This window comes from Anolis sagrei, chromosome 2 (assembly GCF_037176765.1).
Source record: "Anolis sagrei isolate rAnoSag1 chromosome 2, rAnoSag1.mat, whole genome shotgun sequence".
NCBI classification, from domain to species: domain Eukaryota; kingdom Metazoa; phylum Chordata; class Lepidosauria; order Squamata; family Dactyloidae; genus Anolis; species Anolis sagrei.
In genome coordinates, this window is record NC_090022.1 from 75,309,225 (window position 1) to 75,324,777 (window position 15,553).

At 38.3% G+C, this 15,553-nt stretch overlaps 1 protein-coding gene across 1 annotated transcript in view; it reads left to right on the top strand.

Moving 5' to 3' along the window:
• FANCD2 (FA complementation group D2) overlaps nucleotides 1-15,553 on the top strand; it is a 58,192-nt gene that overhangs the window by 18,455 nt on the left and 24,184 nt on the right. The window contains exons 10-19 of the mRNA XM_060765730.2: nucleotides 686-773; nucleotides 3,349-3,453; nucleotides 4,439-4,539; nucleotides 5,952-6,060; nucleotides 7,378-7,413; nucleotides 9,199-9,342; nucleotides 10,533-10,667; nucleotides 11,442-11,573; nucleotides 13,620-13,727; nucleotides 14,309-14,418. Of these exons, the coding sequence (XP_060621713.2) occupies nucleotides 686-773; nucleotides 3,349-3,453; nucleotides 4,439-4,539; nucleotides 5,952-6,060; nucleotides 7,378-7,413; nucleotides 9,199-9,342; nucleotides 10,533-10,667; nucleotides 11,442-11,573; nucleotides 13,620-13,727; nucleotides 14,309-14,418 (1,068 nt within the window). The remainder of the gene's footprint in view (nucleotides 1-685; nucleotides 774-3,348; nucleotides 3,454-4,438; nucleotides 4,540-5,951; nucleotides 6,061-7,377; nucleotides 7,414-9,198; nucleotides 9,343-10,532; nucleotides 10,668-11,441; nucleotides 11,574-13,619; nucleotides 13,728-14,308; nucleotides 14,419-15,553) is intronic.

A 15,553-nucleotide genomic window follows, 5' to 3' on the forward strand; every position in this document is an offset into this window, starting at 1 on the left:
TCGGTTTTACGAGGAACTTTCAAATGAGATGACCATCTTGGAAAATAAAAGGTTATCTTTTGTTCTGTATTGCTAGATGGCCATCTCTCAGGAAAATTGTAGTTACAAAATGTTTGCACTGAAGAAGAGAATCTCTGGTGGGAATCATATGGCCCATCAGATATTGTGCTGAGTAAGACAATGGATTGTGGGCCTGAAAAAGCCAATGTTGAGGAAAATCAATGTTGAGTTATAGTTCAACAACATTTGGAGGACCACACAATTTCCACACATTGTCGTCGTTTCTTACATGTCTCTCCCTATTCCCTACCTCAATATACTCTTGAGTTCAGTTAACTATAGGTCTTATTTTTAATGGTTTTGGAATAATTTCAGAAATCTATATAAAGTACCTTGAATATATGAAAATGCAGCTGTTTGTTGTCAATAGGAAAATCTTTCAAACTTTTTAATGTTTGGCTGTTGATTACAAATTGTTCATTTTGTAGCTTCTGTAAAATAACTATTGGGAAAATTCTACCAGTGTATGAAGTTTCCTGCTATTTATACTTATTTATACATATATTTATTTATAGTTTTATTTAATATATTCATATTTATTCTAGCTATATTTATATATACATAATATATACTTAACAGTTGAAACTAGATCTTAAAAAATAAAATAAATATGTTGTCATTTTAGTTCTTTGCTAAAGGAGAAGACTGAGCTAACAGTTCCAATCCTGGATGCGCTTTCCAGTTTAAATCTTGATCTAGGCCTTCTGTCTGAGGTAAGACGTCTTGTTATCAATGGATGGGACCATGCACAAGTACTGGAAAGTAAGCATTAGAATACACAGCAAAGGAAAATGCAAGGTGCTTAGAATCATAGAATCATAGAATCAAAGAGTTGGAAGAGACCTCATGGGCCATCCAGTCCAACCCCCTGCCAAGAAGCAGGAATATTGCATTCAAATCACCCCTGACAGATGGCCATCCAGCCTCTGTTTAAAAGCTTCCAAAGAAGGAGCCTCCACCACACTCCTGGGCAGAGAGTTCCACTGCTGAACGGCTCTCACAGTCAGGAAGTTCTTCCTCATGTTCAGATGGAATCTCCTCTCTTGTAGTTTGAAGCCATTGTTCCGCGTCCTAGTCTCCAGGGAAGCAGAAAACAAGCTTGCTCCCTCCTCCCTGTGGCTTCCTCTCACATATTTATACATGGCTATCATATCCCCTCTCAGCCTTCTCTTCTTCAGGCTAAACATGCCCAGCTCCTTAAGCTGCTCCTCATAGGGCTTGTTCTCCAGACCTTTTCTCATTTTAGTCACTCTCCTCTGGACACATTCCAGCTTGTCAATATCTTTCTTGAATTGTGGTGCCCAGAATTGGACACAATATTCCAGATGTGGTCTAACCAAAACAGAATAGTGGGGTAGCATTACTTCCCTAGATCTAGACACTATGCTCCTATTGATGCAGGCCAAAATCCCATTGGCTTTTTTTGCCGCCACATCACATTGTTGGCTCATGTTTAACTTGTTGTCCACGAGGACTCCAAGATCTTTTTCACATGTACTGCTCTCGAGCCAGGCGTCCCCCATTCTGTATCTTTGCATTTCGTTTTTCCTGCCAAAGTGGAGTATCTTGCATTTGTCACTGTTGAACTTCATTTTGTTAGTTTTGGCCCATCTCTCTAATCTGTCAAGATCGTTTTGAATCCTGCTCCTGTCCTCTGGAGTATTGGCTATCCCTCCCAATTTGGTGTCGTCTGCCTTCTAACCCTTCATCTAAGTCATTAATAAAGATGTTGAACAGGACCGGGCCCAGGACAGAACCCTGCGGCACTCTGCTCGTCACTTCTTTCCAGGATGAAGAGGAAGCATTGGTGGGCACCCTCTGGGTTCGTCCATTTAACCAATTACAGATCCACCTCACCGTAGTTTTGCCTAGCCCACATTGGACTAGTTTCCTTGCCAGAAGGTCATGGGGGATCTTGTCGAAGGCATTACTGAAATCCAGGTACGCTACATCCACGGCATTCCCCACATCTACCCAGCTTGTAACTCTATCGAAAAAAGAGATCAGATTAGTCTGGCATGACTTGTTTTTGATAAATCCATGTTGACTATTAGCAATGACTGCATTTGTTTCTAAGTGTTTGCAGACCACTTCCTTAACAATCTTTTCCAGAATCTTGCCTGGTATTGACGTGAGGCTGACCGGACGGTAGTTGTTTGGGTCATCCTTTTTTCCCTTCTTGAAGATTGGGACCACATTGGCCCTCCTCCAATCTGCTGGAACTTCTCCCGTTCTCCAAGAACTCTCAAAGATGGTTGCCAATGGTTCCGAAATGACTTCTGCTAGTTCCTTCAATACTCTTGGGTATAGTTGATCTGGCCCTGGGGACTTGAACTCATTTAGAGCAGCCAGGTATTCCTGTACGACTTGTTTCCCAATTTGGAGTTGGATGTCCTCAAATCCCTCATCCACTCTGTCTTGCTGAGGTTGAAGATGTCTTTCTTTTTGTGAGAAGACCAAGGCAAAGAAGGCATTAAGTAGTTCTGCCTTTTCCCTATCCCCTGTCAGCATTGCCCCATCTTCTCCTCGAAGAGGCCCTATCGCCTCCTTGTTTTTCCTTTTTCTACTGACATAAGAAAAGAATCCTTTTTTATTGTTTTTAATGTCCCTGGCAAGCCTGAGCTTGTTTTGTGCTTTAGCCTTGCGGACCTTTTCCCTACAGGTGTTGGCTATTTGTTGGTGGTCTGCATTTGGTGGTCTGCATTTAAGTCTTTTAAAAATCCTTTCTGTACACCATGGAAAACTAATATTGGAAGTCTCTGGGGATTTAACTAAGGGAGTATTCTTGAGCATATTATAGAGGTTCTGAGCAAGTCCATTTTTGAATACTTTATATATACCTGCTGTGAAACCGTCCAGCCCTGGGGCTTTTTTAGAGTCTAGATTAATTATGGCTCTCTCAATTTCTTCTACACTAATTTCTTTATTTAGTCTTTCTCGTTGCTCATCACTGATATTTTGTAACTTAAATTTGTTTATGTATTCCATTATGTCTTCTTTTAATATTTGGTCTTTTGCATATAATTGTTTATAAATTTTTTGAAATCCCTCCAGTATTTCTTTGTTCTTATTTGTTCTCCCACCTTTAATGTATTAATCTGTAGAGATTGTTTCTTTTTGCGAATCTTCCTTGAAAACCCTTGAAAATTTGGGGTGACTTTTAATAGCTGTTTTTAGGGACTACGTGTAATGTGTTTCTTAGGTGGTTTGAGTTTTCTGCTATAGTCTTTCAAGAGCATAAAAGGTGGTTTGTGAATGAAGCACAAATAAATACTGCTCTTCCCTCAGGTGCGCCAGTCTATTATGATCACAGTGGCTGCTGTACAAGTCGAGGATTTGCCTGTAGTAGTTAAATTTATTCTCCGTTCTATCAAGGAAACTAATGCAGTGGAGGTAAGATGGCTACCCTGGAGACTGAATAATGTATATTCTCTGGAAATACAGACAGCCATATGGAACAGCACTCGAATGTTTGCTTTTGTTGTGTGCATAAAGAAATAGATTAGCCAGCACAATTTTAGGTGCATTACTATTGACATAGTCAGGTTCATACATGCAAATAAGATTGCCATTCTTATTAAGAATGATTCCATTGTCATTGTTAAAGAAGCGTAACCTGATACTACTACGATACCTGTTTATGCTATTGTATTAGAATACCCAAGAGAGCCCACATAGTTCTGTTGCTGGACTAAGACTCTGGAGAGTTGGGTTCAAATCACCACATGGCCTTGGAAACCCACTAGGCAGCCTTGGGTGTGTCACTCTCTCTCTGAGGAAGGCAAAGGCAAGACTTCCCTGAAGAAATCTTGCCAAGAAAACTCAGTGATAGGTTCACCTTTGGGTTGTCATAAGTCAGAAACAAGACACACAGCACACAAACATCAGGACACTATTTATTTGTCGTGTCAGGGTAACCAGTCAATTATATTACATTTCTAACAGAACAAAGCAAACAAACAGGCAAAATACAAAATTTGTGAGTTTGGTAGTTGATTAAATGTCCTTTGACCAGTAGCTGGCCACTTGGAGTGCTTCTGGTGTTGGTGCAAGAAGGTCCTCCATGGTGCATGTGGCAGGGCTCAGGTTGCATTGCAACAGGTGGTCAGTGGTTTGCTCTTCTCCACACTCGCATGTTGTGGATTCCACTTTGTAGCACCATTTCTTGAGGTTAGGACACTGAAAAATGGCTGGCAAGCAAAAAGGGACAATTTTACTTACTGCAAACTGAAATTTCAGACCAGACCAAACCTTTTCCCCAAACAGCCTTAGCATGAAACCCTTCTCTTTTCAATAAAAGAAAGAAAGCTTTTCAAAGTTAATTAAAGTACTATCAGTGCAAAAGTGAGTGATAGCTGCAAAAACATATACCTTGCAGATAATTTCTGACCTTCGTAAGAAGCTGGATCTGGACTCGTGTGTTTCACTGCCACAAATTCAGGCTTCCCAGGGCAAGCTTAGAAACCAGTCTCAAGCAAGGTTTGTATACAATATAATGGCTTCATTACCTGAAATTCAGTATCCTGAGAGTTGCTGTGTCAGTACAAGTGCAAACTAATAGTTACAGTAACACATGATAGGAAAAACCTTGATATTGCAATAGTCAGACTGCTATTCTTGTACTTGGTACAAGTTCTTTATTAAATCTCACTGTTAAATTGCTTTCTCCTTTTCAATCAAACCTGTCACACTACCACAGTTTGTATTTGTCTGTGTCCAGTTGTGTTTGTGTTGCAGGACATATAAACACTACACCACATCTGTCATCACCAAGTATAGTATGTATCTCCAGGACCAGTATCTGCAGGTTCATTAATTCACTTCCAACAAAATATGTCCTCTCTAGCCATTTTCTAGATCCTGCAGTACAACTCTATGATATTCTTGGGCCAGAGGTCTTTAATTTAAATAGGCTTTGCTGTTAGTCACAGTTTTGCTTATCCTCATGACAACTGGAAACATCCCCCATTGATGCAGGGTTTCTTCTGCATTCCTCTAAAAGAACATAAGATCTTTGGTTGGAGTACATATTGCAGTCACCACTGTGAAGGCACCACTGTGTGCACACACCAGATAATCGAGATCAGTATGCGGAAAGGCTTCCCACATGTATTATCCCTATGAAGTGGAGCATCTTCTCCTTAGAGGCTATCTGATAGATATAGAACGGCTTTATGCACATTTGATAGTATAAAGGAGCACCAAGCTTAGGAGGACACTTTTTCAGTCCCAGTATATTCCCATAGATTGCTAGCTCATCTGTGGCATTTCCACCACAGTTTTCTCTTTGGAGTGGTTTCTGATTTTACTATTCAGTCTGCCTTGGTTATTGTTGGTGGTGATGCTCCTCTCTGCAGTTCCCATGCTTGCCTTTAGTTTAGTGTACATGTGGCAAACCCATAAACTGTGTGTGACGTATGTGAATCTGCATGATCTGCAAAGGACTGGTAGACTCATCTTAGTTTTGCTCCACAAAATGCAGTTAACCAGCCAACATCTGTGCATTAGGGGGAGGACCACTGTTCTGACATTGTTCTTAGTAGCTCTGAGCAGTGGTTATGATTCAGATCACCAGGAAGAAAGGAGAGGCTTTAGCAGGGAAACACTGATCTTTGCTGGACTTGTTTAGTGGTGGGAGATGCTTTAACCATCCCTTCCCTGCACAAAAACAATTCTCTCAGTTTCAGCAGTCAGGGAGTGAAAAGTTAACCTCTCCTTTGCCAGGCTTTCTTCTTTTTTTTCCTTTTACATTTATTGTATCTTATTTACCTGTGCCAGCAAACCATTGTAATTTAGCCATTGTCGTAGTATTGAACTAATCATTCTCCACTAAAACAAATTTGTTAACTATTAAGGTGATACAATAATTTCCCCTGTTTGTTTTATTTTAGTCTCCCTGCAAGCCAAGTGAGCATTAACCAGGACTGTGTCAAACTTCTTTTTGAAGTCATCAAGTCAGCTATTGAATTCCAGAAGACCATTTTAGAAGGCTGGATTAAGGTCAGGCTGTTTTTATATAGTTTATATATGTTTTTGTAGCTTTTGCAGTTTCATAAAACCATCTTCTGCTTTTGACTTTATCTAAATGTCTTCTTCACATCTATTATCTTATGTATAATAAATGTTATATGAAATAGGAACTATTTAGTTAATGACTTTGTTGTTGCACTTAGAGTTCAGATGGGTTCTGGAAAGATTCCTGTTTAGGAGAAAAGAGAGTAAATAACACTGAGAACATATCTGCTGCTCAAAGTCCTTCTAGTAATACATTTTTTTGATATACACTACTGGAAAAGAAGCAGCACTAAGTCAGGCCAGTTGTGGTGCTGACTTCTCTTTTCAGTTCCATCCTTTGATAGTCAAGCATCATCAAGGTCGTTTTTCAACTTTTTTGTAAATTAAAGGGTTAAAATGAATGAGTGGTGGCAGCTAGACAAGATGATCTTATGGTGTACTGCTTCTGTTTGAAAATAGGAGAAAAAAAGTGTTACAATATAGAAACAAAATAATAGCTTTCCATGCTAAATAATGATTCCATAGAAGGTTAATAAAAGTTTACTTCAACATCTGTCCACTAGTAACAGTAGTAACAGCAGCAGCAGTAGTAATAATAATATCTATTTTAATAACAAACAATTTTCTTTTCTTCTCAACATTTGTACTCCTACTGCTAATGTTTAAGCACGGAAGGTTCAGCATGTCCATGATATATCCTACGTCAAAACCATTCAGTTATTTTTTTCAAACTCATTTTATTCTAAGATATATGTTGTTCTTAATATGTATGAAAGACTAGCTTATCAATTAGTAATAATTAATTAGTAATAATTAGTAATAAATGTGCTGCATTATTTCTGTTGTTTTAATATGGTTTCATTATGTTACTTCCATCCATTATTTCATTGACTATTTCCCTACTAATTTATTATGTAAAGCTCAGATAATTTTGGTTGTCAAATGGTTTTCAAGTGCAGTTAGTTCATCTGCAATGCAAATTTTATTATTAGGTAAATTGGTGGTTCTTAAATTCTAAAAAAGAGTAACTTAAATCTATTCTGTGTCAGAATTTAATGGAATCCTTTGCCATTCAAGGTACTGGCAGCCATTCTGAATACTGGCAGGCATGTTCTAATCTGTCTGATTTTATCCACACAGTCAGGCATACAGGTTCAGATTTTCAAGGAGAGAGATTATTTGAATTATTTGAGGCTTTTTGAATCCCTGTATCATGCTGCTTATGTTTTTTTCACAAGGTGATTAATGAATATAATTATACAATATTGGCATCTACTTATTTTGCATTCTTTTCTTTTCTAGGCTATTGAGAATGTTTATTCTGCTTCTGACCATAAGGTATTCTTCTACTTATTATTATTATTATTATTATTATTATTATTATTATTATTGAATTACAACAAGATGAGTCCACAGCAGACAAGATCACTCTGCTGGCTGTTGTACTGGATCACACATTGGACACTTCCCAAGTGTCTAGGACTGTGTGATGTATCGGCGAATAATGCGTGCAGATCCCAGTAAGGTGGCCTTCTGCAGCTGGCAGATAGTAATTTTGTCAGCGCAGATTGTGTTTAAGTGCACGCCAAGGTCATTATATTATTATTATTATTATTATTATTATTATTATATATGCAGACTTATAAATATATATTATATATTTATAACTCTGCATATCAGGGGATCTTCAGCCAAGGGATCTGCTATACAGGAATGGCTGGAAGAAATGATAAAATTCTCTTTGCTTAGGCATCATTATGTGCACCCAAGTGATGTGCTTTGATGTTGTGATGCTAATTTTTTTGTGATGCTAATTTTTTTTCCATATAATTTTTATTGAAAACATATGAGGAACGAGGTATATATGAGGTACAAGGGTGTATATAGAACAGGGGCATGTTTAATATTTTGCATTTTTAATGTCTTACTTTTGGTATAAATGTGTATTTGTTTTGGGATTTGGGTGAGATGGGTATTTACTTACATTTGTTGTACAAGATCGAATGTTTTCTGATTTTGTTGTTCGCCACCCTGAGTCCTTCAGGGAGACAGGACAGTATATAAATAAAGTTTTATTATTATATTCTTCTATGCAGGTTCTGCAGTAGCTATTTGCCACTTAAACTATGTTTTTAAACATGTTAAAATAGATCGACATTTGTTTTGTTATGTTATGTGGTACCAATTTTTCAAATTTCAGAAATCTGAAACTATTCTTAATGGTAGAAAAATGTGTTCTGTTTTAGTAGTCAGTGGTAAAAATCTGTCACATACAGATACTAGGAATTCTCTTTGCAGTAGATAGACATGTGTGTATGTAAAATATAAAAAAATGATTTATGTAGTTCTCCAGATTGAAAACATAACAATAATTTGCTCCAGGAACAAATTCTTGTTTTAACCACTGGACATATTTTAGTCTGTGGTAAATACTGACGGTTGGTGGGGACAAGGGAGAGGGCCTTCTTGGTGGTGGAACTCCCTTGCTAAGGAGATCAGACAGGCTCCCACCTTGTCCTCCTTTCAGAGGGAATTAAAAATCTGGATGTTCTGTTGTGCTCTTGATTAGGCAGTTCACCAGAAAACTATCCTGCCCCTACTTCTGCACCTCATTTTGGCCCTTTTATCAGCCACCTCGACATTTCCAACAATAGTATCCCCAGCCCTTGTTCATTTGATTTCGGCACTTTCCATGGACTCGTTTTATAAATTTTGCACTCATTGAGCCTGAACTCAGCTATGTTCCCTTTTTTTCCAGCCATATTGTTTTATGATGTTGTTTTATGACTCTGTTGTTTTATGATTTTATTGATTGATTTTAATTATGCCTCTGTTTTATCTGTAATCTTTGGGCATATCCCTTTGTAAGCCGCCCCGAGTTCCCTAGGGGAGATAGTAGTGGGGTATAAAAATAAAGTTGCTTATTTACTAAAGCATGATCCCTAGAACTTTGTTATTTTCAAAGCAAACTGAAACATGTTTTGTTTAGAATCTTGTCAAACAGCACATTATGTGGTGTGGAGGCCTGCTCAGTCTTCAGTTTGCTTGCTTGTCTATTCCTTGTTCTTCTGTCTTGCTTGACATTAGCTTTTGTGTAATCAGATGTTGTTTTATTTCCAAAAGGTTCTTGATCTGATAGTGCTGTTCCTAATGTATGCTACAAATTCAAAGATTAAGAAGCAAATTGAAAGAGTGATGAGAAACAAGATTCGGTCAGGTTGCCTGCGAGAGCAGCTGCTGCGGAGTGCCTTCCGATACCATCCACTTGTGAGTACTTCAGCTGCTGGCAGCCATTCTGCATATTGGCAGGCATGCTCCAATCTGTCTGATTTTTTCCACACAGTCAGGCACACAGGTTCAGATTTTCAAGGAGAAAGATTATTAGCATAAAGTAGGCAATACAGGTAGAGTATCCCTTATCTGAAATGCTTGGGACCAGAAGTGTTTTGGATTTTGGAATCCCTGTATTTGGATATACGCACCTAACGTATATGCATAGATGCATTCCTGTATTTGCATATACGCACTTAATCTTAGATATGGGACCCAAGTCTTTACATGAAACCCATTTATGCACATCTTGTACACACAGCCTGAAGGCAATTTTATACAACATTTTAAATAATTTTATGCATGAAACCAATTTTGTGTGCATTGAACTACTCGTTTACATTTTGGATCTGTATATGGAGACAACCACAGTAATTCCTTTACTTCTTAAGTTGAAGAATGTGGCAGCAAAAGAAATACATTTAGGTGCATTTCCTGAGCTAATTGAACAGACCACTTACGAGAATAAGGCAGGGTTATTGTTTGTCTTCTCCTTTCCTAGCCATTTTAGGTTGTTGACATCTGCTAATCTTTATGAACTGGTCTACTGTTTTCCTAATTAATCTCTCTGATTATGCTAAAGTGCTTTCAACTTATCTTGGCAACAAGTTGCAGAATACGATAGGCATATTCACACAACAGATTTATTTATTTATTTACCCTATTTATACCCCACCTTTCCTTACCCTGAAGGGGACTCACGGCGGCTTACATATAGGCAATTATTCAATGCCTTAAAACACATACAATTCCGATAACATTAAAATTGAAGTTAAATTAAAATTAATACATATTAAACATTTCAAAACATTACATTCAATCTTAAAACCACACCATGATATTATAGTACTACCATTCCACTTTAACTACTATGTTTTCATCCTGTGGGATCCTAGACTTTGTATTTTGGTCAGAGGCACTGAAGGAGCTCCCTGGCTAAGTGTTCTAAAGTCCCCTCCCTAAAATGCAAATCCGATGATTCCATAGCAGTGACAGATAAAATGGGATTATAATGTTGTAATCGTGTACTGTGAACACGCTCCTGATCTTGGGTCAACAGATGGGAATTTGAAAGGATATGTGTCTGAAGCCACTTTTGTTCTTGTTCTTGTTCTGTTTTCATGCAGGTTATGAGAGATCTCTTTCCAGCCATCCTGTCACTGGCTGAGGTTTTTGTACATTCAGCAGACTCCTGTATTGTCTCCTTTGGTAGCTGTATGTACAAGCAAGCATTTGCGGCCTTTGATGCTTATTGCCAGCAGGTATCATTATGCAGTTCTGTTTTCTGCTTGGTTTAAACATGTGCACACATTTCCTTAGAAGTAACACTCTTTATGTGAAGCTCTGTAGCTATTGACTCTTTCCAGAGAACCAAGAAAACTAGTGTTCAGAGTAGTATTATACCATGATGAGCGCTGTTTAAATTGAGTTTTTAAGTTTGTTGTTCAATACGTCTATATGTTTTTTCAACTGTATTTTAAAGTTGTGTTTTATCTTATGTTCTGTTTTTGGCACTTGGTGCCGTGTGTAAGCTACCCTGAGTCCCTTCAGGGAGATGGTGGCGGAATACAAAAATAAAGTTATTATTATTATTATTATCCTAAACACTCCTCATTTTTCCTGATTTTAGAAGGTAAGCAGGATCAGAAATATATTGTTGAAGGCTTTCATGGCCAGAATCACTGGGATGTTGTGTGGTTTCTGGCCTATATAGTCATGTTCTAGCAGCATTTTATCCTGACGTTTCATCTGCATCTGTGACTGGCATCTTCAAGACATGACACCCCAGGGTCAGAATTGGTCGGTATATAGACTGCCATATGTGCCCAAATAGTTCTAGAAACACTTGAAAGCCTTTGCTGTCAGTGAGAACTGACAATATTAGACTATATGGGCCAGTGATCTGACTCAAGATAAAGCAACTTCTTATACTATAATAGCTTCTTCCTGAGTCCCACCAATTTCTTCCAAAGCTAGAAGTTTCTTCAACAGCATCTGCACTTTGAACATTCCCTTTCTGTGTCTATTTCCTTCAGGAGATTGTGGGTGCCTTGGTTACTCATGCATGTGGTGGCAATAGTGAGGAAGTAGATGTCGCTCTGGATATGCTCACTGACCTGGTGTCTCTTCATACCTCTTCAGTGGTTCCTTATGGAGTCTTTCTGAAGGTAAGCATAGGCAAGAGCGGGAGCTTAGTCCCTGATACCATTAGTTTAAGAATATCTCGTAGTCAAGCAGTGTAATGAATATGAGGGGTTTGGTGAGAAGAGAAAACAATCCACTTTGTTGTTTGTTTTTTAAAAAAAGATTCTCACGAATCTTAAATTTATCCTCAAGTCACCTTAGTTTATAGTAATCTACAAGCAACAAGTAATTACAGGAATAAGATCATTCCCATTTCTATTAAACCTGAAATAAATCTGGGAATGAGCAAACAGAAAGTATAGGAGGAGACAAGGTATTATTGGAAAGTAACAATGTGTGTGTGCAAATTTGAACACAAGATTGATTCCTTGAGAAAGAGATTTCAGTTGCTAGATAAGAAGTTTTGCCGATAACAGTTCTGTATGCATTTGGCCAATATTGTTTCTTATAAGGTTGAAAGGGAAACATGCTGTAGTTACTTATGTGTATTGTTGTTGCCTTCAAGTCATTTCTGCCTTATTGTAACCCTAAGACAAATCTACCACAGGGTTTCCTTGGCAAGGTTTGTTCAAATGGAATTTGCTTTCCTCTGAGACAGAAAGAGTGTGACTGGGCCAAGGTTATCCAGTGATTTTTTTTGGCTGAGTAGGGATGTGAGCCCTAATCTCTAGAATTGTAGTTCAGTGATGAAACCATTACCCCATACTGGCTCACTAAAAGCTTAGATGATCTTCAAAGCCCTTCCATCTCTCTAATTACATATGTTTGAGATTCTTGCTATGAAAAACAAGAAAAGTGAGAAGACAAGATGATAGAATATTTATTTATTTATCGAGTCATCAGCAACCAGTCAGTTATATTACATTTCTAACAGAACAAAGCAAACAAACAGACAAAATACAAAATACAGAATACAAAATTTGTGAGTTTGGTAGTCGATTAAATGTCCTTTGACCAGTATCTGGCCACTTGGAATGCTTCTGGTGTTGCTGCAAGAAGGTCCTCCATGGTGCATGTGGCAGGGCTCAGGTTGCATTGCAGCAGGTGGTCAGCGGTTTGCTCTTCTCCACACTCGCATGTCATGGATTCCACTTTTTAGCCCCATTTCTGAAGGTTGGCTCTGCATCTCGTGGTGCCAGAGCGCAGTCTGTTCAGCGCCTTCCAAGCCGCCCAGTCTTCTGTGTGCCCAGGGGGGAGTCTCTCATTTGGTATCAGCCATTGGTTGAGGTTCTGGGTTTGAGTCTGCCACTTTTGGATTCTCGCTTGATGAGGTGTTCCATCGAGTGTCTCTGTAGATCTTAGAAAACTATTTCTAGATTTAAGTCGTTGACATGCTGGCTGATACCCAAACAGGAGATGAGCTGGAGATGTCTCTGCCTTGGTCCTTTCACTATTGGCTGCCACTTCCCGGCGGATGTCAGGTGGTGCAATACCGGATAAGCAGTGTAATTTCTCCAGTGGTGTGGGGCGCAGACACCCTGTAATAATGCGGCATGTCTCATTAAGAGCCACATCTCCTGTTTTAGCGTGGTGAGATCTGTTCCACACTGGGCATGCATACTCAGCAGCAGAGTAGCACAGCGCAAGGGCAGATGTCTTCACTGTATCTGGTTGTGATCCCCAGAATATAGAATATAGAAGGTACAGTTAAAATACAGTAGATACGGTTTGTGTGGGAGTATATAAGAAGGGAAGATTTTTTTCTTCTTTTCTTAGAAACCCTGTGGTCTGTTAACATTTTTTAGCTTGTGAAAAAATGACAACTGAGCCAAACCTAGCCTCTCTTAAGTAACCTTGAGCATGCACTTGTATATATGAATATAAGAAGTGATTTGCTGAATCTGACCAAGGTCCACCCAGATTGGCACTCTTTGGAAGAACCTCAGCAATTGGCAGACTCTTGCTGATCCAATACAAATTGGCAAATGGCCTAATTTCATACCACTTCTGCTTAGAGGAAACCTGTATAGGTATTCCAATTCTTCTCTTGCAGTACTTTTATATTCTTATATCAGAATATAAGATTAAGATTTTAAGTGTTTTGCCTCATTTGACTTCTCTCTTTTTAGAGCATTTTAGACTACATGGATAATCTAAGTCCACAGCAGATCCGCAAACTATTCCACATACTTAGTGTGCTGGCGTTCAGCCAAGGGCACAGAAGCAGCCACATTCAGGTGAGGGCAAATACAGCCTAGCCAATGAAAGTGTCTTGGATATTGCCTGTCAAAATAAATGTAATCTGCCATAACTAATAAAGGAGTTCACTTTAAATCATTGTTTATTTTGTAGGAATTCTTGTGACACATTACATATTTATGCGTAAGCACTGCTTTGCATTTTTAAACAATTCTGCATTACATTTTCATAGTTTTTATTTTTGTGGACTTGCTCTAGTTGTAATTTCTAATCTCTGAAGTTTGTACATTATGTTTCCACCCCTGCTTGAATGAAACAAGCCTTTCGCTTACTAGCATAGTATTTATTTTCTCTTTCCCAAATCTTACAACAGTTATCCCTGCCAAATGTTGGAGAAGTCATGCTATTTTGTTTTCTCTGAAGGATGATTTGGTAGTAGCAGGAAACATTTCTCAATCACTCCCTGATACATTTACAGATAAGAAGGAGTAGACATATTTAATTTTGCGTGTGCTGCTTCTCTTCTTTAAGATTCCCATGTAAATCCATGACATGAAATGTTTACTACTGGATGAGAATTTTTTAATGCTGACATCTTATTCCCTCTTTTTCTATGCAGGATGATATACATATGGTGATTAGAAAGCAACTCTCCAGCACTATTCCCAAATATAGGCGCATTGGAATTATTGGTGCAGTTACCATGGTGGGCAGCATGGCAGCAAAGAGGTGAGCCAGTGGCGTCAGGTTGACACAGAGAAACCTGGAGTTGGAAGAGACCACAAGGCCACCCAGTCCAGCCCCGTTATGCCATGCAGGAACACACAATCAAGGCACTTCTCTTCTGGGTGCAAAAAAAGGCAGTGCCACTTGATAGCAGTGCTGTAAAAGCTCAAGGATATACAGTTATTTTGGAAAATCGTTTTCAAAAGAGACAGTATAATGTGTCCTTCCTGCTATAGTCTATCAGGTTTTCATCAAAGCTGGTGCTCCTAAGAAGCTTTAGAAAATAGGAACAGGATCTATGACTGTGTTATTCGTGTAAAGAAGTAGATATAAGAAATACTGAGAGAGGATGTTCCAGACCTTGCACATTTCTGCCAAAATGATACAGATGCTATTTAATATAATTTGCACTATATTTTTATGTACTGTATTTATACCCCGCCCTTCTCATCCCCAAAAGGGGACTCAGGGTGGCTTACAAACTATGGCACTAATTCATTGCAAGATTCAGACAATAAAAATATCAGTAAAACACAATATTATAAAGCTGTAAAAATATACATGTCAATTAAAATAGTCTTTCAAATGTTTAAAAAATATCAAACATATCAAACATCTAGCAATACACAAGCAATATACTTTGCTTGTGAAAAATTATACCTCACAAAAGATGGGATTTGGAAAACATCCAAGGGACATACCAAAATGTTTTTTATAGATTTGGGGGCACTTAAGCAGGTAGGATGCTTTTGAGGGTTTTTTTTTTAATTATTAAATAATATTTTGTTTGTAAAAATCTCTGTCCAAACTGCATACAAAAATAAGATGCTGCCAGTAAGATTGTGTTATTTCACTTGATATGGTTTCGTTAAGCAATAGCATTTTAGTGGGGGGCAGTAAGGTTGTAATGTAAAGAGATCTTCATAAGTCTTTCTATCCCTCTGGCTTTAGAATCCGCCAGGAACATTACTGTGGAATTGTAATGGCTATGTGGGCATGAAGATGTACTGTATTGTGATCAGTGAGATATAAAGATAAATGTATTATGTTTAATACATTTGTATTTGTGAGGGATCCTTAGAGCAATCTTTCTCCTTGGACCAAGGGCAAAATAAGAAAGGGCAAATACAGTTGCTCA